The sequence below is a fragment of the Mus caroli genome, chromosome 2, assembly GCF_900094665.2.
Source record: "Mus caroli chromosome 2, CAROLI_EIJ_v1.1, whole genome shotgun sequence".
In the NCBI taxonomy this organism is placed as follows: Eukaryota; Metazoa; Chordata; class Mammalia; order Rodentia; family Muridae; genus Mus; species Mus caroli.
In genome coordinates this window covers 47,866,854-47,891,220 of record NC_034571.1, presented here as the reverse complement: position 1 = coordinate 47,891,220, position 24,367 = coordinate 47,866,854, and the positions used below count along the sequence as shown (strand labels likewise).

Sequence of the window (24,367 nt, the reverse complement as noted above, 5' to 3'; positions counted from 1 at the left end):
ATGGAAGTGTAAGCCGAATAAACCCTTTCCTCCCCAACTTGCTTCTTGGTCATGATGTTTGTGCAGGAATAGAAACCCTGACTAAGATACTAGGCATTGTCATTTCATACATACAAACCAGCATTCCCAGTTAAAAGATAACATTTAAAATGACACGTTATCCAGATATTCTCAAGGTTTCGGTGGTCCTGCATGCTGTCTTATTGAGCAGTTTTGAAGCAGCTCCTTGGTTTCTTTTTATCTCCTGGTAATGTAGCTGACTGATTACGTCCTTGTTCTGTTTGCTTGCTCAGATGAAATTGCATCTCCTTAGGATCCATGATACATGTGCCCACAATGTTAGCCAGAGAGAGTATACAACGAATCAGATGTGTTCAATACAAATGTTCTTTACCAATGACGAAATTTAGTCCCAGACCTTGGAAAACTCTGTTAAAGATGTTGAGTGAGACTGTCCAGCAGGTACTGTGGTAGTGGTCAAATAACCAAATATTGTGCTGTCCAGTGCCTGTCCTTCCTGGAGTTGAAGCTCTTCCTGGTGTGCCGGTCCCTGAGCCCCGGAAAGCCCACAGCAGACAGGTAATCCTAACTGAAGTGGTGGGGTGGAGCCACAAGATGGCTCCCTTCTGCAGGGCTTCCAGATAGAATTGTCTAGACTGGTTTTCACATGACCCATGAGGGGGTGTGAAGAAGGTAGAGCATTTGTTTGAGGAAGGATGCTCAGGGAATGTGCTTAGACATCTGGGAGCAGTTAAGTATAAGCATTGGGAACTCCAGCATGGGATGACCTGGAAGGCTGCGTGGGGAACCATAACGAGAGATGAGGCTGGGCACACCAGAACGGGGCATCTTATCCCCGACCATGTTTTGAACTTCACATTTAAAAGACAGTATTTACTTATTTGTGTGTATGTGTGCCCGCATGTCTTTGGACTTGTGAAGAGGTCAAAGGAAAACTTGAGGAAGCAAGGAAGTGCTTGCTCCTTCCACCACGTCCGTGGATCAAACATAGGTAGGTCATTGGGGTAGCAACTTCCTTTACCCCCCAGGCCATCTTACCAGCCCAAGAGTTCACAATTTATCTCATAGATGGGTACCGTGGTTACCATTTGAGCTGTCATTTGTTGACTGTGTTGATATTCAAGATGTGCGTGGCATGTAAGGTTGTGGTATGACCAAAAAGGAGGTGCGAGCTAGGGAAGAGCCAGGAAGGAACTGGAGAAAAAGTGTTCAGCAGTTGTTATGGTGAAGAATAACAAACTGGAGTTCAGTGGCAAGGAAGGTCAACAGAGTGAGGAACGACTTTCACATTTCGAGACCAGACAGCTGGGCAGATGGTATTATTCTTTGTTATAAACAGGGGCTCGATTTGGAAGAAAGTGGTGATAAGTTTTTCATTGGACCTGACAACCTAGCTGTCAGACATCCAAGGAGGGATGTGTTCTGAGCAGCCAAATTGGTGGTTTGGGAAATCCAGATTTGACTAGGCATATCTACTTATGGAAGGTAGATCTCTGAAAATATTTGAGAGGTGGCCAGAGGCGAAGCCCCAACAAAGGAACTTGAAAAACCATGACCTGAGAGCTAGAAGCCAAGCCAGAGAGACATGCCACAGACACAGGGAAACAGGAGAATGTCTAGAAGGGAGGCCAGCAGCACCAGGAGTCAGGCGAGGACTGTTAGACACAGTGACTGAGCTCACCTGTAAGCTTTGCAAGAGCAGTTTGAGTCAAGGTGGAGATGAAGGCTGGATTAGGATAAAGGAAGAACATGGGACAAATGAAGACTTGTGGTCCAGTGGTAATGATAGATACACTCTCAATATGGGCCGTGAAGGACAGGCAGACTGAGGTGTATGGCTGGAAAAGGAGCCAGGGACAAGTGGTTGGTGTATAAGATTAACGGGGTATTGGTATACTGCTGTGCATAAGTGAGGCTAGCCAGCTGTAGTCAAGAGAGCACTCAGAGTTTATGTTGAGGCTGACACTACGCAGTTCTGAACACGGGTGGCTCAGACTGAAGAGGAGGAAGGAGACTTCTTGACAAATGCACTAGAAGGAGGTTTAGTCTTCTGGGCAGAACAGGAAGTTGACTCTTATGTTTACGGCCTGTGGGGCAGATTGGGAAACAGTTTGTTCACAAATTGTCTGTTAGTGGCAAAAGGAGAGATAAAGAGATAAAAAGACTGTCGAAGATTCCTGTGGCCCGAGGGAAACTGAGGACAGTTATGGATGGAGTGCCAGGAAGTCCTTTTGGGCTCAATGTTTGTGACTCCCTGGGAAGTCAGACATCGACACCTTCATGTCCAGCGTTATGGCATTTGGAGTGGGGGCCTTGGGATGTAGTTAAGTCTTGAGGGTAGAGCTTCAAGATGGTATTAATGTCGGGGCCTGCTCTTAACATCACCTGAGAAGCAGGTGCAGAAGCAAATCCCATCACCTGAGAAGCAGGTGCAGAAGGATTATCTCAAGTTCAAAGTCAGCCTAGGTGATAGGGTGAATTCTGGGGTAGCCTGAGCCTTATATTGAGAGAGAGAGAGAGAAAGAGGGAGAGGGAGTGGGAGAGAGAGGTGTTAGTGTCCTTATGAGAAAAGAAAGAAAAATCAGAGCGTCCTCTCTATACCCTGCTGCCGAGGCACCAGGTGAAAGTGCAGCGAGCACCTGGTATGAGTTTTCAAACTGCCACTTCTTTCCATCCAGAGAGTCAATTGCAGTCTATAAGCCAGGGACTATGGGCCCTTTTATTATCTGGTTTACAGTGGAGTTTACAAGAATATGAAACTGCAGGTAGCCTTTGCAACCTACCTTGAACCTCACATCCATCTTCAAACTGCTAATTATGCCTTTGCATATCAGAAAACAAGCTTTTACAAGACACCAAATATGCTGGTGCCTCCATCTGGGTCTCCAAAGATGAGAAATCAGTTTTCTTTCTTTCTTTCTTTCTTTCTTTCTTTCTTTCTTTCTTTCTGTCTGTCTGTCTGTCTGTCTGTCTGTCTGTCTGTCTTTCTTTCTTTCTTTCTTTCTTTCTTTCTTTCTTTCTTTCTTTCTTTTCTTCTTCTCTGTGTAGCCCAGACTGTCCTGGAACTCACTCTACAGATCAGGCTGGCCTTGAACTCAGAAATCTTCCTGTCTCTGCTTCCTGAGTGCCGAGATTAAAGGAGTGCGCCACCACTGCCTGGCTGAGTCTTTGAATTTTGGGATTTCCTTCATCTGTCTGTTAGCTGCCTCAGCATAGCATGGAAAAGGTTTTTGATTTCGTGTGAGTTGGTGAAATGGGAAAAGCCCATGTACTGAATCAAAGCAGGGGTGGGTAAGGCCTGGAGGGACCCATGGGGTGAGAACCACGGAAGGATGGGAATTGATAAGGCAATTAGAGGCACGATTGGAGTTGTTTTATCCTTGGACAAGAAGCTGGGTTTGTCTGTCCCTTTGATGTTGTCTGTTGTCCTCTTTGATTTTTGTTTGGGGGAAAACACGATGGCATTAATTTATAGTTTATAAACTCCAGTAACTTTTCAGGAAGATTTCTAATTTACTCTGATTTCTAGACTGTTCTAACTGTATCCTCATCGTCCGGCCTTTCAGACCGCTGTGTTTCAGTTGGTAATAGATTATTTGGTAAGGAAGAGAACATTGAAAAAGGATCTTGTGGACTCAGATTTTTAAGAGAGAAGCCCTGTCTCTGATGGTTATGTGTAGAGATGTTTTTAGCGAGATTATCTGAGCAGCCGAAGATGGGTAATGCATAGTGAGAGAGATGTTGTCACTATAAATGGAAATCTACAAAAGGGGAGCCGCTGAGCTTGGTGGACCCCACCGGCCCTGTGAATCACTCTCCTGCACGCACGTCCTTACTCAGTTATCTGAGCTAGCAGCTTCTGAAGTGGCACTAAATTTAGACAGTAAAATAAAGGAAGAGAGGCGAGAGGGCGGGTGTGGTGGTTTGCGGTGACACTTGCCAGTGCTGAGGTGTGAAGGTGCGACCTTGTGACTGCAGTCTCGGGTGTGTGTCCTGTTTGCTACTTTCAGCACCAGAGCTGGTCGTCTTGCTAATAATGCCCCTTTAATTTAGCTCAAAGCACGGAGAGACTCCCTTCCTTTGGAATGTGTCACCGCAGCTGATGGTGCTTAGTAACATGCCTTGGTTTTTCCTGGCCTGAGGCTTTTTTTTTTTTTTTTTTTGAGGGTGATGTCCATGGAAGAAACAACCCAACCTCAGGCAAAGTAGTTTCAACCAAGTGAGCCAGTTGAAGTATCCGCTGGACTGCAGTTATATAACTTAAAGAATGTTTATTGCAACATGAAGATTTAATTTTTCTTGTTCAAATAGCCTATCCGCTAACTGTCAGCTAATTCTTCGGTTGGCATATTGACGCCGGAGCATGGTGGTAATTTTCCAGAAAGGACACAAGAATTCACTGGAATCCCCATTTTATTTACCAAAGTAAAACCCGTCCCTTGCTCTTCTTGCTGGGAAATCAAGTGCAAATTTTTCACAGTCTTTGGCTCACCCATGCCCTCTGACCCAAGAGTTACTGCACACACAGGTTGTCGGCACTTACATTTCTCTCCTATCTATTCTTCCATGATGGGCTCTGAGGTAGTAGGAGTGGCCACGTTCAGCACCTGAGAGGAGAAGGAAGAAACATGAAAATAACTCGTGAAGAGCTCCCCGTGCTAGTGATTGATAAGAGTTCATTTAGACCCCTCATCCTCCTAGGATGGTATCTGTCAATCTGCCTTCCCTGTTCTGGTCCCTCTGCTTGTCCCACCTAGGGAGGAATTGTTTGCAGTTGCTACACTTGGTCCAGCACAGCTGAAGGAGCTGATTGCCTGGGCTTTTCTTATGCTAGTAGATACCAGCTAAGTAGATTATGCCACTGTTGATAGGCAGATAACTTTTCCCTATCTCCTTCTCTTTATTCTCCCTGGAGTGTTAGACAACCTAGTTTGAAGAGTGCGCAGAGGTGAGCTCCTTCCATTTCAGGTGGAGTATGCTACATACAACAACTTCAATAGCCACAGACCGTCCCAGTGTGCTTAACAGGGGGCCATAAGTGGCAGTTTGAAGATGCATGGGGGATTCAAGGTGGGTTGGAGGACCCACTGTGGTTTCATATTTGTGTAAACTTCACTGTAAACCAGCAGTTAATAGGGACTCATATGCCTGGCCCACAGACTGCAGAAGAGTCTCTGTATTGAAAGAATTGGCAGTTTGAAAATTCATACCGGGTGTCTCATCTTCTCTGTGTAAACACTTCAGCTAGGCGCTGGGTGCGTCGCCGTTTAGATGACTTCCTTTTCCTGTAAAGGAAGAACGTTCTTAGAAATGAGACTAACAGCCGTGATCAAGGTTGTATCGCCGAGGAAATGGCACTTTTACAGGATGATGCTTCACAGATGTATGGTCAGACCCGTGGAGCAAAATTATACTTTTGGGTATAAAAAACAAATGTCTTATTCATATACTGATGACTGTATGCCCATTCACTTAATGCATGTGATATCAAACTAGAGTGATCCTAAGCCAGTGGCTTCCCAGTCAGATGCCCAATAGAGTAGTTATGGGCTTTTTAGAAAACATGGGCTATACAGCCTTTAGTATTTGAGTTTCTGGAATGCAAGAGGAATTTTAAATATCTCCAAAAGCAACTCTCTAACCCGTCATGTCTGATAGCCCTGATACACTTTTTCTGTAGCTTTCTAGAAAACAGTTGAAGTCTCTAAGTGTTTAGATATAGACATTCCTCTTTCAGAGAAACTAAGTTAGCCATGCTTATAAAAATATTGTATATATTCACATTTGTTTATTTGCTAGCACAGCTGAAAATAAAAACTGTGGTGGCATGCAATTTATTCCATAGAAAGTTAGCAGTTTAAAAATTATACCCCCTCAAACCAATGTATGCAATAAAAGATGTCAAATATGATGTATAGGCAGTTGTGATTTTAAGATAAAAACCAACTAGGCTAGTACCTTCTACTCATCTCACTGCTGGTGATAGGACTATGGGTGGAACTCTAGGTTGAGCTAATAGGATGTAAATCGGTGTAATTTTTCCATGCAAAATTTGGCAGTGTGATCAAGAGGCTTAAAATGCTCCTACTCTTTGGCTAAAGCATATCTGGGAATATAGCCCAGAAAAATAGTCTGAATTGCAGACCGGTATAATTCAGACGTTTTTGAATTTAAAACAATGGAACTGCGCAGTGTGCCCATATATGTTGTATTATAGAACTTTGATACATTGTGCTTATTAGGAGGTCTTAATAACTTGAGGATATGCTAATGTTGCTATTGATAGAATGTAAAAGTTTACACGGAGCACATTCTAAATGTAAAAGAAAATACATGCAGACAGGGAAAGAATACCGAAATAACAGCAATCATACCTTGGTAAGAAGACCACAGATTTCTATCCGTGTCTATCTCAGGTTTTCAATAATACCTGTTTAAGAGCACATTTTACTTTTAAAATTAAAAGGAAACATCCATTCAGTGCTTTAAAGGCAAATATTTCCTGAAAGAGTTGGCCATTGGGAGCTCCTGGTATTGAATCAGTCAGTTAAGAGAAGATTGGGGATGAAGTTCAGTTGACCTTAAAGCTTACATGGCTTTGAGTCATATAGGTAGCAAGGAAAGTGAACCTGAAATACAGGTAAACTGAGACACCTGCAGAAGAAATACAATGAAAAAAATTTTTTATTTTGTTTTTATGACAGGGTCTCATGTAGCCCAGGCTAACCTCCAATTCACAATGTAGCCAAGACTGGCCCCAGCCTTCTGAGTGATGGTATTGGGCCGCTACGTGGGGATTACTGGCTTCCAGGCTCAGGGTTGTGTGATGTCAGTGAGCATTCCGTGGCTTCTGATGCTGTTCCCCTTATGTTGATCAGCTAGATGTCAAATGAATGCATTTGGTAAAAGCTGACAGGTAAAAGAATGGAAGCCTTCCGGTTAGGAAGTAAGTGTGTTTGTTCCTTCTTCTGAGCCTCAATGTTTTAATGGTTGGTTTACTTAATTGAGGATAAAGTAATGATGTCAAAGTGGCTGGGTTGGTTGATGACTTCCTATTCAAGTATGATGCCCATGGATTATCTGCCTGATCCCGCTCTTCAACTTAAAACTTTAATGGAGAACTGTGAAGGGAACCAGTTGAGAAACACTTATAGTTTCTCATTAAGTGATGAAAATCTGGCCAGTTTCCCACAATATTTCTATTCTCATGCCTGCTGCTAGTATTCTGAGAACCCCACTGATGTATCATTGAACTTTCTGGAATAGATAATCAGTGTGTGTTAGCATCTTGCTTTACATACTAACCCTCAAAGCATGTTGACACAGCCATTCTCTGCTCATGGGGGCCGCAGGTCAGAGAGCCACAGGGAACGGGATGACTAGGCAGCGTTTTTTACACTGATTACCACTTAGCTGTCTTGTGATGTCATCTATTTATTTAAACCTAATTTGAGGTTGAAAGAGTAACCAAAAGAACTATTATAAATAATTTGCCTAAACTACCAGTTTTAAAAATTATGAAGTGGTTGCCTCTCACAGTTGATAAGAAAATAGATTCTGGAGGCTCATAAGATCAGTGGGTCAGGTAGTGTTTATAGCTTCCCCTCCCACACAGAATTCAGACATCCAGTGAGCCAGAGGTGCTATAAGGCATGTAATATAGAAATATTTATTTGAGTATAATTATTTCAAATTCTTTAGCCTGTCTCTTTTAAACGTGAAAATTCATGTTCTGTTAAAACACAATACTAAATAATTTTGTAAAGGCATGTGTGAGCACTTGTGTTACTAAAGTTTTGTTTGTGCTTGTGAGACGTACTTATATAAGTACTGGGTCATGGTGTGTGTATTCTTTTATTTTTCTACTGAAGCAACTGTGCCTTAATTGTTACTTCTTCTCCAACTTTCACTCTCTTCTATGGAGATTACTGTTATTTTTCTTGGATAGTTAATGTGAGAACCACTTCTGAGATTTGGAGTTTAGACCGAGTAATTCAGTTTGTTTCCATTCGTGCCTCTTGAGGGAAGGCTTTTGGACTCAGTTCTCCCGCAAATGTTCCATCTAGTACTGCAGAGGAAATGACCAAGCAAACTGGGAATTAACACAAGTGATATTGAGAATCCAAGTCTTCCAGAACAAGTCCCCTGGGGCTTGGCTAAAAGGTGGCGACTGTCTCTTTGTAGTGACCTAAAGAGCCCAGCTGAAGCTTTTCTCTGAGTCCATTTATTAGGGCTTCAAAAAAAAAAAATCAGTGTAAAATCTACCCCCCCTTCACTGAACATTTTTTGTTTGTTTGTTTCTCAGAAAATATGTCAGATCAGCATTCTATTTCTGATGTGTGTGGGGAGAAGATGGGGATTTGCTATCGATAACCATCCTTGCAGTGTTTTAGCATTTTGTGAAATAAAAATTAGAGGAAATTATATAATGTAGTGGGTTGCCTTTCTCCAAGTCCAGGTTTTGTTTCTGGGCATGTTTTCAAATGACCTCTGAGTTTTGGTTTAATATATATATATATACACACACACACACACACACATATATATACATATATATATAATAAATATAGATGTATATATATATTTAAAATATAGCTGACTTAGGAAATATACTGCAATGAAAAATTCCCCATCCTTCCAGAATTTATTGTAATAGAATAGAAATGCCTTTCACTTAATAATGTCGACTTATTTATTTATTTATTTATTTACATCACAAACATTTCCCACTTCCAGTCCCCCATCACAACGTTCCTCCCCATCCCCCTCTCCTTTTCCTCTGAGGAGGTGGGCCTCCCCAAGTTCCTCTCCTCCATCCCTCCAACCTGGTGCATCAAGTCTCTGTAGGATAAGGCCTCTCCCTCTGAGGTCAGACATGGCAGCCCTGCTGGGGAATGGATACTACAATCAGGCGACAGCTTTAGGGGAGAGCCTCCTCTCCCGTTGTTGGGAGACTCACATGGAGACTAAGCTGCACGTCTGCTACATATGTGCTGGGGGCCTCAGTCCAGCCCATGTATGCTATTTGGTTGGTGGCTCAGTCTCTGAGAGCTCCCAGAGGTCCAGGCTAGTTGACTTTGTTGGTCTTCCTGTGGGGTTCCTATCCCCTTTAGGGCCTTTAATCCAACCCCTAACTCTTCCATAAAAGTCCCTGACCTCTGTCCAATGTTTGGCTGTGGGTATCTGCATTTGGTTCAGCCAGCTGCTGGGTAAAGCCTCTCAGAGGGCAGTTATGCTAGGCTCCTGTCTACAAGCAAAACAGTATCTTTAATAGCATCAAGGACTAGTGCTCATCCATGGGATGGGTCTCAAGTTGGACAGGCTATTGGTTGGCCATTCCTACAGTCTCTTCTCCATCTTTGTCCCTGTATTTCTTTTAGCCAGGACAAATGAGTTTCTTTATTCTGTTAACTCTTTACGATGAGTGCGAGGTTCTCTGTAAACTGCTTCATTGTACCACATCTAAACAAACAGGCCAAAGAGTATGTGGTACAGACATTCCCTTCTTGGGGAATAAGTTGTACTTGGTGTGTAAGTTGTACATGTGACTTTTGTTCCGTTAGGGCACAGTTAACATCTGGTACAGCTGAGACAGTGGAAGGTAGTGAGGTTCAACTTGGAGAACCATGTGCTTGGACATGGAACTGGTTTTATTGTAAAATGGGAGAAATGGAAAAGAACTGCCCAGGCTTTTAGTCATCTTTGTCACATATAAGAATAAGGTTCACAGCTCGGCAGTGTGCCCAAGACACCATTCTCTCTTGACACCCCAGAGAGTGACAGACACTGAGAACAGTCAGCCGGAAGGCTAAGACTAACCAGTTGCCTGAGATGATCCTATCGATGCCCAGCAGTAAAGAGCTAGGACCACTTCTGGAAGGATCTAGAGTGGTCAGTATTTTGGAGTTAGACAGCTCTTCTTGTTTCTTCTTGCGGTTTTAGCATGCTGGGGTTGGGGTGGGGACCCAAAGATGCACAGAGTATGGCACAACTTGAGATACACAGTCCCCTTATTGTAGAATTTCCTTTGCAGAATTTATCTGTCATGCTACCTCCAGTCACTTTGTTCTACTGTTTTTCTGTGCTTCAGTTATTTGCCTGTTACTGTATTAGGCACTGGGTCAGCTGAAGGATGCCTAAGCCATAGAGTCTGCTTTTGAGGGGTATGTGGTATGGCTTTCCTGATGGCCAATAAGTGTTTTTCCAAAATTACATTTAGGGAAATATCCCAGTTCTATCTCCGTCCTACCCACTTGTCCCCCCACCTATGTCCCATCTGAACATCTGGTCTACCCAAGAAGAACTCCCATGTTCACACAAGCCCAACTCAGATCTAAGTTCCTGACACAGGTTTTACAGTTTATAATTAGTTTTCTAACTCCTAAATAGCCCTAAAATTGACCTATAAGTTCTTAGCTCATCTACTTCTCTTTATACTTACTGTCTAGTCTCTACGAGACAAGACTGCATGATTACCTAGGCAGAAAGGACATAGGGTTTAGAACGTAGCTTCCTGTACTTGTAGTTCAGGTCTTAGAACTGTAATCTTTTGAGACTTTTCTATGGAATAAAGTGTGTAGTGTGTAAAACTGAGCAAGACATAACTCTTCCTTTTGAATTTTCATCTTGTCACAGAGACATACATCTACCAGAGGTCTCATACTGTGGTGTGCTTAGCTCACCAGCAGGGGTACAGGAGAGCAGAGGACCAAGGAATTTTAGAAGAACTATTATTTATGAGAGAAGTGCTTTGGGAAGAGACAGCAGCTGGGCTGTAACATGAAGGAATCGCCCTTCCAGAAGGAGATGGACGGATGGAGAGGCGGGGATCATCAGTCAAACGTGGAAACGTGGAAGTTGATGAGATCTTGTTTCTATCAACCAACCATCCAATCAACAAACAACAACTGTCCCCAAACACTTTCCCTTAATGTATTGTCAGTTATTTGAAACAAAGATGTTGCTAAAACAGCACACCAACGCCATACCTAGATTATATGATTTATAAGCACTTGGATCTGAGCAGACCCCTGCTTCTCAGCAAAAGCATAAAGGTAATTTAGTGAGAGATATTCATGGTCCACAACCTAAAAGCAACACAAACCAAGCAAACCCTCACATTTTACTTTGGAACTTGTTTTGTTGGTTACTGCACTGTTTTGACAGCCAAGGTACAGGCTGAACCAAGGATTCAAGACAGTTGTGAACTATTGGGTATTTGGAAAGCCAGTCATGCACAAGATACTATACTTGGCAATGGGTTCATGTTGTTGACTAAAGTGCTACATATGTGATGGTTTGACTAAGAGTGGCGCCCATAGGCTCATTTGTTTGAATTCTTAGTCATTAGAGAGTAGCATTACTTGGGAGGGTTTAGGAGGTGTGGCCTTGTTGATGTGGCTTTGTTAGAGGAAGTGTGTCACTTTGAGGTTTCAAAAGCCCAAGCTAGAACCGGTGGCCCTCCCTTGTTGCCTGTGGATATAGACATAGAACTCCCAGTTCCTTTTCCAGTACTCTGTCTGCCGGTGTGGTACCTGCCATGACAACAATGGACTAAACCTCTGAAACTGTAAGCCAGCCACAATTAAATGCTTCCCCTTAGAAGAGTTGTCTGGTGTCTCTTCAAAGCAACAGAACACTAGTCAAGATACCATAGGACTCACGTTCCCATGAGTTATGGACTTAATCCATCGTTCTCACCTGTGTGTGCTCATGGGAGGAAGTAGAGTTCAGAGTAAGGGGTCAGGATAGACAAACCCTAGTTATGGATGGGAGTATGAATGTATTCAAGGACTCTGGGTTGGTTATACACTGGAGAGAGTGCAGAAGAAGGAATCTAAGAAATGAAATCCTGTGCTAGTTCATGTTCAGGATTTGACCTTTATTTTAAAATAGTGAGAAGGCATTAAGAGAACTTTTAATAGGGACAACACAATCTGTTGTTGTTGTTGTTGTTTTTTAGAAGAGATTTTAGGTGGCTCACAAGAATGGATGGACTTTTACTGGGTATCAAATCAAAGAGAAAAACTCTTCCTCAAAGGGAAGGCATATATATATATATATATATATATATATATATATATATACACATATATATACATATATATATACACACACACCTAAAAGTAGTACAAAATAGAAAATTTCACAAATTGAACATTAATTGAACCTAACCCAACCCCAAACCATTTATCCTCTGGAGCAAATCTAGAATCATTGGGTGGAAGGAGCCCCACATTGGTGGGAGGGGTCTGGGCCACACCAAGTAGTGCTTTGGTAGCTGATTCATCTCTGCTGGCTAGGGATTCATCTCAGGCTGCTCTCTTCCTGCTTCCCACTCCTGCTGAAGCTCTGCAGATAAAAGGGATGACTTCCCATTTCTCATCGGCATTTCTCAAAATGTGAGAGCTTTGAGCACGGCCATCTCCTTGGTCCAGGTCTTGCTTCAGGATGTCTGTGGTAGCCTGTCATCCTCCAGTTGGCTTTGTGGCCACAGCCATTTCTTGATCTGAGTGTTCCTGGTCTTCCTGTGGCTGTGAGGAGCAATCAGTGACTTACAGCTACAGCTGGAACTGGAACCTTAGTAACAGGATGGGGAGGGAGCCATGGAATAATCTCCTAGGTGTGTTTTGGAAAATAAATAATATAGCATTCATGAAAATTGTGGCATTATAGGACTTTTTCCCCCAAGAGTTTGACTCTTCTTTTTTTTTTCCCAACAGAAATTTGAGAAGGTAAGAGATTCTGAGTAATATGTCAATCACAGGGGAACCTGTCACTTTCTGGCAAGTTGAGTAGGCCATGGGTATTTTTATTTTATATACCTTACCTTCACTCACTCTTTATGAATTATGAAGTATTTTCTTCTGAATCCATCAAACATGACAGGGAAGAGGGGAACTGATCCACATAGTCTTACCTGGGTTATCTCAAGAGTTTTCTAGCTCTGCCTCTTTTTCCTCACCTCTGTCTTTCTATTCTCCTCTCGCCTCCTAGTTTTGATCAGTAGTGGCATTTACTTACTATAAGGTCTTTCTGAGGGTGCTTTCCTAGGCAATGGGGTGGGATGTGTGTGTGTGTGGAGGGTAATAAAATAAACAATTGGAGAGGCTAACATGGGATCAGGAGAGCACACCAGAGGCCCAGAGATTCTGGAGTGCTGGGAGATAGAGGCACTCCAGGGAACATGCCAACATTAGCATAAGGAGCCATCATCCACCAGGCCAGATAAAGCAGGTAGGCAGCCGGAAGGAGCTGGCATGAAGCTAAGTAGGGCAACAGGAGGCAGGATGCTAGTCTCAGCTTTGGTCACAGAACCCAGGCACCTAAGTGGGAATTGACAGGATCAGGCATGTATCAGGTGCGACTATTTGGAAATTTACCCCATAGGCAAAGGGTTGTAGAAGCTGTCACTATGCACAGTGCACTGTGCATGTCCTTCCAGGGGCAGCATATACACCTCTGCTTATACTCTACTTACCTTAAACAAAAGCCAAGTTTTCCACTCTGTGTCCCTTGTGCTTTCCATGTAGTGTATTAGTGCATCAGCTCCTGAACTCACCTGTTACCTTATGGTTACAGATGAGGCCCAGAGGGATTCCAGAACATGCCTGGGTAGTAAGGACAAACCCAGAACACTGTAGCAAAAACCCTACGAGATGTAGAATCCTACATCTGTTTTTGAATTTTTCTTTGCTTATTCTCCTCTCTTCTATGTTGCCACTACCTGTCTGGGGAAGTCAGCTCAGAGCCAAAGCCATAGAAGCCACATTTGCACTGCCCCACAGAGATCTAGATGCAAGGAATGCTTAAGTGCTTGCAGAGAAAAGGAGAAAGTCAGCTAGCAGAGCATGGACAGCATCAAAATAGCAGTGTTAGCCCAGGGCTAAACTGCCAAAGGGCTTGAAGTTGTATTCCAGTCCATAGAGCCAACAGGAAGGCTGGGCGTCCTGTCTCCTCTCTCTGGACCTCTCAGAGTCCTGCCATAGAATATATAATTACATTGGCTTAGAAGAGTTAGGTTTCAGAGAAATCTGGCAGGAAAAAAGTGGGTATCAATTTCTTTTAAAACTTCTAAAACTGTCTTGTTCATGCTTATCCACAATTCACAGCTTGCCACCTTACTCTCGCCTTTCTGTTTCCCTCTGCTGTCCTTACCAAACATTAGAGGATGAAAATCCTGGGTCTGCTATTTTTCCAGAAAACCACACAGATTTGCTGAATCACAAGGCTCAGTGTTTGGTAAAGAAGGTTAACTTCTCGTAGATCACCAAAGCTAGAGGAAGAAATTTTGTCTTGTTATATCAGGTGGTTTGGTAAGGGCCTTGCCATTTCCTCGACCTTACCAAAACAGTTGAGACATTTGTCAAACACCAACAAGCAGCTCTTCACGAACTGTGTAGGATTTATACATAGAAGCATCCTGGTGATGCCTTCGTGCAGAATCTTCTGACTCGGAGTCACTGATTTAAGGAGAGGTGAAAGGCAGTGGGTTTGTGGAAACCCTGTCAGGAGAGCACCCTCGAATTGGGTTAGCCTCTGTGGGAGGTTCTGTGGTTTTGGAAGCCACTGAACAGCGAGAGACAGATGTGGCACTGAAGAATACCAACGCAAGATGAGCCTCAGGGATTTCCGGGAATCCCAGTTTAATTTGAGGTAGGAGATCAGAGGAGGAAGTGGTCTGTCATCTTTTCAGCCTGGGAAACTCAGTGTCAAAAGTGGGAGGATCCCATCTTTAGTTTCTTTGCACTTCTTGCTGTGTGTGTGTGTGTGTGTGTGGGGGGGGGGATATACCCTTAAAATTTGGCTCTTGGAATTTGAACCTGATGGAGCCATGGGACTCCTTCATCGAAAGCTGGGGACTTGAGATGGTGTGAAACAGGAGGCTTTGAGGGACCTTTCAGAACTTCCAAGCCAGGCAGAGCATTCGGGGACAGAGATGGCCAGTTCCCGCGTCCTTCTACAGTTCTAAGTTCCTTTTTTCTGTTGATGCCCGAGAGTCCCAGAAACAAGTTCCCTCACCAAAGTTCTTCTGAACTCTGGGTTCAGCATGCATACACCCATTCATACACAAGAATATACATCACATATACACACAGAATTGGAGAGGAGAGGAGAGGAGAGGAGAGGAGAGGAGAGGAGGGGAGAGGAGAGGAGAGGAGAGGAGAGGAGGAGATAGAGGAGGTGGGGGGGGGAAGAGGAGGCTTTGAAGAAATCAATTTATTTTTTTAAATGTCTGGATTGGATGACTTCTGGGGTCTCTTATTGGCTTGTAATTCTGAGTCAGACATATTTCTCTAATTCCTGGGAAGCAGGCAGAGTCAGCCTTCACCTGCCACTGTCGCTCCTGCCCTTCCTGAGCAAGAAGGGTGTGGGTTTGCAAGGAGTAACACAACTGCTGCTCTTGACTCTGTACCTCTGGACCCGCAAGGCAACCTGAGTCAGATGGCAGACTGTTGTATGAGAGACTCGTGATGCAAGCTCCTGCTCTGGACACCCGCCTCTTAGGCCTGGTGTTAGCATTAGTAGATACTGCTAGATGCAGGGGGGCAGTTGAACCTTGCAGGGTTTCTCAGCAGGGAGTGTTTCACCCATTTTGGTCAATTCTGAAAACAGACCACTTCTTTTTTCCTCTTTTTAATTGACTCTTGTTTGAAAATAATCAGGAAACATCTATACTCTCAGTTGAAATAGTAAAGTAAGAAACTATCCTGGAGAATTTGAGGAGAAAAAAAAAAAAAAACCTTGTCTTCGCTGGGGTCCCTTATTGGCTTGTGATTCTGAGTCAGACATATTTCTCTAATTCCTGGGTAGGCACAGACTCAAAGGTGATAGCTATCCTGTGTGAGTTTGTCATCTAGGGAGTCTGGAGGACCCAGTCTGGAAGTCGCCTTGCCATCTTCTAGATTTGAAAGGGATTAGGTATTGAGATATGCAAAAGTGACTGAAAGCCAGCAATGGTTGGGCCATCATAGATGTGGAAGAAGGGATGTCAGCTGCTCTCAGCTCTGGTAGCTCTTGGGTTACTTTTGATGACTTGGTTTCTTGCTCTGGACTTAGGCCTTTCAGACTGACTGGAGGAATGGCCTCCTTTCTCAGGTCTGGGCCGGTGACTTCTTGCTGAAGTCCTGTGAGCTATAGCCAATGATTTCTGGCTGACAAAGCAGGGTTGTTGCTGGTAAGTGTTTATGTCGCACTTCAGAGCTGCAAAGTTCTTTCTCCGAGTTATTTCTTCCCTCAGAGTCACAGCTGAAGAAACGGAAGCCTGCAGAGGCAGTGCCTGACTGGCCTAGGTCAGCTGGTAAGTTAGTGGCAAAGCTGATACGGACGGCATTGCTGGGTTATTTCTTACCACATGATTCATATAGTTTCTCGAGATGATGCTATTTGCCCCTTACCAATTTCTTTCCAATTTTAGCTGGATTCTTTTTAGAGTGGGCTGTAGGTTTTTCTGGGTCAGATTGCAATCTATTACTGGTGAGCAGACAGCCATAGGAAAGTGGGCGAACTCTATCTCAAGTGACCCCATTAATGAATATGTCCTCCATCACCGTGAGTATGGTGTGGGAGCAGAGGGTTGGGGTGAGACCTTCCTGGGTGAGTTGTGGGGAAGGATCAGCAGTGTTTGGAATTATTAGAGGTACGGGAAGTACTGGTATAAGAAGTAGAGGGAGGAGTCTCGCAAAAGCATAGTCTGTTACTTAAGAGGAATTTTAAATAAATTGAAATAAAAGAATGTTCAATTCTGCATCTAAAAGTTGAGAGGTTTTGGCTACCTGTATAGACTTCACTAGTGGCACAAGGATGTTATCTTGCCAGTAAGGCAGAGAGAGACACTGGTGAAAATATGGAAAACTTTTCCTATATAAATGCCACAAACCTTACCATCTGGGTATTTTATCTACTTTCCTTCATTTAGATTAAAATGTTCTCTATGACTTAGTGTCCCTTAACTTAAATCGCCTCTGCAAAGTACAGATGTTGGATGGAGATCGGTGTCTGCCTATGCCTGTCTTTATGAAATACTAAAAAAATAAAACCTCTCTATTGCTCCCTCCTCCAACTGTGCATTTAACAAAGAGGATGAATGGCTGTAATTCGAGTATCTGATAGCCCTCCTTCCTAAACACTGAAATGGCTTTTGGCTACTGCTAAGTGTCGTTGTAGAGGGAGCAATGCGTGAGAAACAGGAAGCATCTTGGTGCTGGATAGGATGCTCAGAGTCACCCTCCACTCTCTCAGGGAACGCTCGCTCTTCAGCTGACTGAAGCAGGGGAGCTGAGCCAATCAGAGGCCGCTTTCCTAGCTCTGTCACCAGTCTGTGCTTGAGGAAGGCTTTTGCTTTTTATGCTCTGTATTGGAGAGGCAGATAAAATGCCAGGTCTGCATGTCTCTGGGGATAACCTCGCCCTATATGATGTGAACGAATAACATCTTGCCTGGTAAATCCACAGGAATTGATAAGGCAGCGCAGTTCTTCCAAAGAGGTCTTTTATTATTTTTTTTTTCTTTTAAGCTCTAGCTGTGGTTTCTGCAGCAATTTTGTTTTTGCCTTAAAAGAGGTGCTGTGGATTATTAGACCTCCATGTATGACAATTTGTACCTGCATGGAGTTGAAGACTCGGAGGCTGTAAGTATTTCATAGATAGCCGGTTCCCTCTCTCCTCCTCTTCCTCCTCCCACTCCCCCCTCCTATTTCTTAGGCAACGCAGGAAACATGGAGCTGAAAGCCAACAGCATTGGGGTGCTTGCTGGCAGCTGTGTATGCTCTGTGTAGTGTGTAGCTAACTGAAATCATTTATTGTCAAGCAAAAGGGCAATTAACTTGATAGCAAAGGCATCTAAGAGAATAGGTTGTTGGGATTTCTCTGTGACTAGGGCCAGGGTTGATTCATGACGGGTAACTGCCCCTTGTAGACTGGCTTAAAGTATGCAGAAAGTGCTGTTTTTTCCAGTAGCAGGGTTCACAGGAAAGACTCACTCTTTATATAATAACATTGTTTGTTGAGCTAGCATAAATGGAAGGTCCTCAGCTATAGCTGTTATTATGTGCTTACTGGCCAGACAAACAGTGTGCTTTCTGCTGCTTCTTTGTTAAGGAAATGAGATGCAAAGGGTCGCGCACACAAATCTCCAGTGCAGAGGCGGTGGTGTCCCTCTACTCTGCCCTGGGAGACCGAAGTGAACTCATGTGTGTTTGGTCTTAGAAAACTGGACTCCGGCCCCTGACAGCTCAGCCTCCTGCAATGTTTCGCCATTAGGATGAGATGATTTTCTGCAATCCCCGAATTTGTAGCATAGTATGCTGTACAGTTTACACAGAGGTTAAAGCTGACGGCTGGATGCTTCTTTTTTTTACTCTTGCTGGGGGCAGCACCTGTTTCTGCATCACTTACGTAGACACCTTGCAAGGAAGGATGCTGAGGGGTTGCCCATGGGATATGCTGTGGGGCGTCTGAATTTTATGAGTATAATGCTGTGTGTATTGCCACATTCAAAACAGAAATGTGTTATATAAGGGTCTCTGGCTAAATCACTCAATAAACAGATTATAGCAGAAAAAAAAAGAACCCTATGGCATATGTCAGTATAGCTGTATGCATCATAACTGCTGTCCGAGAAAGATAGCTACCCTCGGGTGTCAGAAGGCTTCCCATTTTCCCTTGCTGCCTGTGTTAGCTGTAACTCTAACTGTTCTCCTGAAAACTCGTTCTGTGTTCCACCCAGCGTGCTTCAAGTGACCAGACTGTCAGTTCTTTGCAAGGGGCCATAGTTGTGCTGTTGGGGCTTGAAGTCACGAAGGCCTACTCTGGCAGGTAGGGTTGAGGGATGGAAGAGACTCTAGGAGTTCAGTCAAGCAGCTATTCACAGCTGGGCTCTTCAGGAGGCCTGACTATCTTCTTACACTCTGTGTCCCTCCACACTCAGTTATGAAACGTCTGATCCCTCGTTGAGTTGTAAGTTTTGTTTCTGACCATGATTTTTAAACTTGGGAAGTCAGTGTTGCTTTGAAGTGGATCGGAGTTTGTTGTCGCTCTTTCCAGAAACGCTTTTAGAAGCCAGCTGCCGCAAGCAGCAGAGTCGCCTAGGAACTAATGTGAGAGGAGTCGCCTAGGAACTAATGTGAGCAGCTCCTTCTTCTCTAGAACTGTGTAAATTTCAGATGCACCAGGTCAGAGGGGAAGCATTCTAAGTACAGAAACATTTGTCTTTCCTTTTGGTCCAGCCTCTCAGGACAGCAGGTTTTCCTGTAGGGTGGGAAGTGAAGAGTGTCCTGGCCTGACTTACCGGTTAAAGCCGATGGCGGGTAGGGTTAGGTACTGCAGTGGTGTGTTCCCAGTGACTCAGTGGTGGCTAGCAGGCTGAGCTCCTGGGGCTGTGTACATCCACAGAGGTGGGCAGAACTGAGGAGCGATTTGGGGTGGGATGGGGACCATGGTACATAAGGCAGAGGGGAAGACGGAGATGTTCGGAGGGCTGACCTGACCCTGAATGCTCATTCGAGTTTATTTGTTTTTATAAGGAAGAATAATGTGATGTGTTACCCGAGATGGTGTGAACAGAGCTTCAAGCCAATGGAGACGACTAGGCCTAAATAGCTGAGCCGGTGGAGTGCCAGATAAAGCCACACCTGGAGTGCCACATCCCCAGCAGTCTCTCTCAGTGCCAATGCATTGATGGCTGTAAGTGTGGGGTTTGCCCAGATCGAAGCCGAGCTCTTGGAGTAGGTCTGCTGGATAGGTGTGTGGAGAGGCTTCACTGAGGTGACCAGCTGCAACCCGAGGATAGACAGGCACTAAGAGCTGAGAATGGCGTGTTCTCTGGGGGTGGGGGGGCTGGGGAGCCCCTACCGCACTGTGCTACTGCAGAGCTTGTGGGGTGCATGGAGCTCAGTGTATCCGACATGCTTCTAGTCAGTCTGTCCATGCAGTGAGACTGTAACAGGTCATCTTGCCTACAGACAGATGTTTTACGCTAAGAATAAAATCTTGATATACACTGTCAGCATGTCTTGGCTCCATGGTCTAAGAGAGATTTAGGCACTGTGGTGGGGTATTTTGTTGTTGTTGTTGTTCATTTTTTGTTTGTTTGTTTGTTTTGATTTTGACCCACAGATAGATATAAATATAGATGTTATCCTTGTAGGGCCCTAGTTTGAAACCTGAAGCCTGTAGCCTCTGTCTCTCACTACACATGTAAGAAAGGACAGAGAAGCTTGCCACAATGGTTTAGTAAACACATATCAGATTTTTAAGTCCTGAGGAGTCTGTTTGGACAGGTCTGTTAACTTCTGTTCTGGTTACCAGACAGATAGCAAAGGACCAGGACCATCTCTAAGTATAAGAAAATAACAAAAAGGTCACTCAGTGGCCCCCAGCAAGGCCTTTCTTTCATCAGCGTAGGGGAGTTCACATCAACTGCTACATTACTTCGCACTTTTGTTTTTACTGAGGATGAAAACCAGGGGCTTGTGCATTCTAGGTATGGGCTCTAACACTGAGCCACGTCCACAGCCCACATTACTTTGTGAGTCACCTTAACACAGATAATGCAGTATGCACCTACGATGTGTCTATGCCGACCCTGGGCCACTTACAATGGGTCGTGTACACAGGCTGCCATTGGCTTCTGTGTGTTACCCAGCACTCTATGTTTACTGCTCCAGTATATCTTAATACAGGTCCTAGTGGCTTATTATACAAATAATACGCTTTTTTGTTTGTTTGTTTGTTTGTTTTTTAAAGAGAAATGAATAAGGAGAGTTGAAAAGCAGAAAAAGTTGCCCAAGACCCACTACTCTCCGATAGTCAGTGCTTATTATATGCTGCTTTTGGCCGTCATGACATATACATCCTTGCAAATAGATTGTTTTCAGCCTGCTGCTGTGTGTTACATCCTGGTCTGTTAAGTGTTGTCCTCACCTGACTAAATATCAAGCACACTAGCACTGACACCGGCCTGTGCAGAGAGTGCTTGGCACAGCCATATAGAATTCTGAATGACCTAAAAGAAATTTAGATGCTCAGAGTATTTTGCAAAGTGAAGCCAGGGCTAACCATACATACTAGTTGGTTTCATGTTCCCCAGCTCTTCCATTTTCAAATGCCCAAATTTTAAAGCATTGAAAGAGAGAAACTTGGTCATTTTCCAAGAGAAAAATGATTGGGTCTTAATTCAAAGCACTTATTACCCAGGAAAATACAGTCTTTAAATATTGAAAGAAAACATAAAGTGGTTATCAATACCATTAGAGATAGTGATGAGAGATAAAGGGAGAGAAAATTGTACCAATTATAATGTATATGTTTTGTTTGAATGCATGCATTTAAATGTCTATGTACTGTATACTATTCTAAGAATAACTATATATTAATTTTTGAAGATATTTGTTTTCAATAAGCTGTATAACTATGTGTGTCTAAATGTCTGTGCATCCACATGTGCATATGTACTGTGCAGTCTCGTACATCACACACAGTCCTATGTAGATATGCTTCATGCTCTGTTAACTGATGGTTTATACTAAGCGGCAGATTTCTAGCACAGAAGTTGGGAGAAGGAAAATTATTATTAACTGCCGTGGATATGAACAAAGGTACCCAAGAGGGTTGAAAAGCCACACTCAACAACAGAGTGAAGGGATTCCATTTTAAAGTTGTTTTATGCGGAGATACGTCCTTGCGCTTCTTAAGGAGGAAGATACACTTCAAACGGAGGGGTGATGTGTTTAAGGGCCTCCAGAAAAATGTCCTAGAGATACGTAGGTTTGGATTTCTCTGGGAAGCAGGCAGACCAAAGGCCTTTGTGCTTCTGGGGCAGAGAGTCTTGACTGTCCATTTCTAGAGTATGAAAACTGGTCTGTAACCGAGTCTGAAGATGGGGTTTTGGCATCCTTGGCTAGTGAAGTCAATCAAGTGCTTATGGCTTGCATGCGAGATCTCACGGAGACAGGTAGGTGTTTTACTTAGCTGAGTGACTGTGGTGAGAAGCCAGGGTCTGAGAAGTAAATGATGTACACACCCTTCCGTCAATCAAATTCCTATAAATTCTAACATATGTATAGGAATGCTTTCCACACTGAATTATGATGATGCTAAGAGAGAAATTCCTTAAATTTGACCAGAGGCCATGAATTTGCCCCTCGTGCTGCTTCCCTGTTTGTTTTCCATTTTGGGGTGATAGACGACAGTGTGACTCAATCATCATATCAGCCCTGCCCAGGTGCTTCTGTATTCTCTCCTGACAGCTTTTCTCCTCTTTAGACTACAGTGGCTCACGGTAAGCTATTTTTGCCTTGAACGACTCAAGTGCTCCTGGGAACAACTCAAGGGGTTTATCTTGGCTCACGGTTTCAGGGGGTTCTTGGCCTCATGTGTTTGGGTAGAACGTCACTGTGGCAGCAGCGCATGGCAGAGGAACATCTTCATCTCATGCTAGATAAGAGGCAGAGAAAAAGGAAGACAGGAAGGGCCCAGGGTATGGTTTCTGTGATCTACTTCCTTCAAGTAGGTCTAAATTCCTTCCTCTTACCACTTCTTGATAATACCATTATATTATTAATCCACGAGGACAAGGCTCCATTAGTTAGACAAGAGTCTTCAGAATCCAGCCCCTTCCTCAAAGTCCATCGTCTGGCAAAGAAGCCCTTTGAGGGATTTTGTTCACAGTGTAGCATGATTGAGCCCAGAGTTTTATAATACCGTGACTCCAGTTGTATGACCTCAGTAAATGTCACATCACTCTGTGGATCTTAGATCTGTGCGACACTCAGTAGAAAGTCAGCAGTGACTATGTAAACCCATCATAAGGTGAAGGGCCCACAGGTTTCCCTCTGCCTCTGTCTTTCTTTTCCAATGACCTTATTACTGGGTCGATAGTCATTGTCATTCTGTTCTCCATCTCTTCTTTAACATCGCTTCTCTGGGTAAGCAACTGGAAGGGAAATAGAGGATAAAACTACACTGGTTATCATTTTCCATCTTGTCTTGCCTCTCCCATTTGTCCTTTCAAACAATAGTCATCTCGTATATCATAATCTCACTCAGGTATCAGTGGACTTAAGTTGAAGATTAGACCCAGCAAACTCTAAAGAGCTATATCCTTAAAAAACAGGCCTACTTTAATGCTTTTAGCATGTTTGTACCAGCCACAGGAGCTGTGAAAACAGCAATTTTAGTAGCCACCTTACAATGGACTCTTTTTGCTTGAGAAATTTTTTATGCAACCCTGGGTATATAAATCCACAAAAATAGATACCCAATTTAAGAACTTAACTGATAATAAGTCATAAATGTATTTTCAAACAATTGTTTTGGGCTGACAAAATGGCTCAGCAGGTAAAAATGCTTGGTGTACAAGCCTAATGATCTAAGTTCAATCTTCATAAACCAGATAAAGGTGGACTGAGAGAAAAGTTCCCACAAAGTTGTCCTATGCCAGCCCCCATATGTCCACACATACATAAATATGCATACATGATAAAAATGCAGAATGTCTTAAAGCAATTCCTTTGCTATACAGATAATTTCACCATCTATTAAAGACAAAATCAAATTTGTATACCCATTAAATGAATATACTTGTTTATTCTTTAATTTTTTTTTCAGTTCCTGTCTTTTGTTAACCATTACCTGTTTTCTGGTTTGTTGAAGTAGTTAAGTCAGACAACACTGGCCACAAGTGCTGTCTGTCAAAGTGACTGATCATGAAATCTCCCGTACCACATTTATCCGAAGGACACTCTCGACAAAGGCAACTAATTTTGCATTTTTATCCACCTTACAGTATTTCAGCACAGCAAACTCAGCCTTTCTTCTGTGCTTATTCTTCTTGGGAAAGAAAAACTTCTCCCTTTTCTCAGCAACACCATGAAGTCTCAACACAGGATGAGGGGTGGAGTCACTATGAATGCTGAGGTTGGACAAAGTAGGGCATCATCCAACTGCTTACTAGCAGGGAACAGCCTTTGCTGATCAGAAGTTAATTCCCTCCTTAACCTGGAACTTAGGTTTTACATTTTCTGTAGCATCTGAGGGTTTAGTCTCAAGGGAGATTACCTGTCTTCTCCATAAGGGTCTTTATGATAAACTGCATCCTGGTATCAGTTTCTGCTGTTTACTTTTATATAAAGAACTAAGCTGGGCATGATAGCACATGCCTTTAATCTCAGCATTCTGGATGTAGAGGCAAGTGAATCTCTGTGAGTTCAAGACCAGCTCTGTCTGTATATAAGTTCCAGGACTACATAGAAAGATGCCTTTTCAAACAAACCAATAAGCAAACAAACAAGGGAAGAGAGAGAGAGAGAGAGAGAGAGAGAGAGAGAGAGAGAGAGAGAGAGAGAGAG

The 24,367-nt window shown here is 43.4% G+C and overlaps 1 protein-coding gene across 5 annotated transcripts in view; it reads left to right on the top strand.

The window, feature by feature from the left end:
* Cacnb4 (calcium voltage-gated channel auxiliary subunit beta 4) overlaps positions 1–24,367 on the top strand; it is a 243,005-nt gene that overhangs the window by 100,266 nt on the left and 118,372 nt on the right. Inside the window, exons 1-2 of one of the 5 annotated variants that reach the window (XM_021180355.2) lie at positions 17,315–17,650; positions 19,544–19,703. The exons of 2 other annotated variants lie outside the window; for them this stretch is intronic. In XM_021180355.2, coding sequence (XP_021036014.1) covers positions 19,698–19,703 — 6 coding nt within the window. In that variant the 5' untranslated portion in view covers positions 17,315–17,650; positions 19,544–19,697. Of the gene's footprint in view, positions 1–17,314; positions 17,651–19,543; positions 19,704–24,367 lie in introns of those variants that run through there. 2 more of the 5 variants (XM_029472678.1, XM_021180350.2) reach the window with 2 other exon arrangements.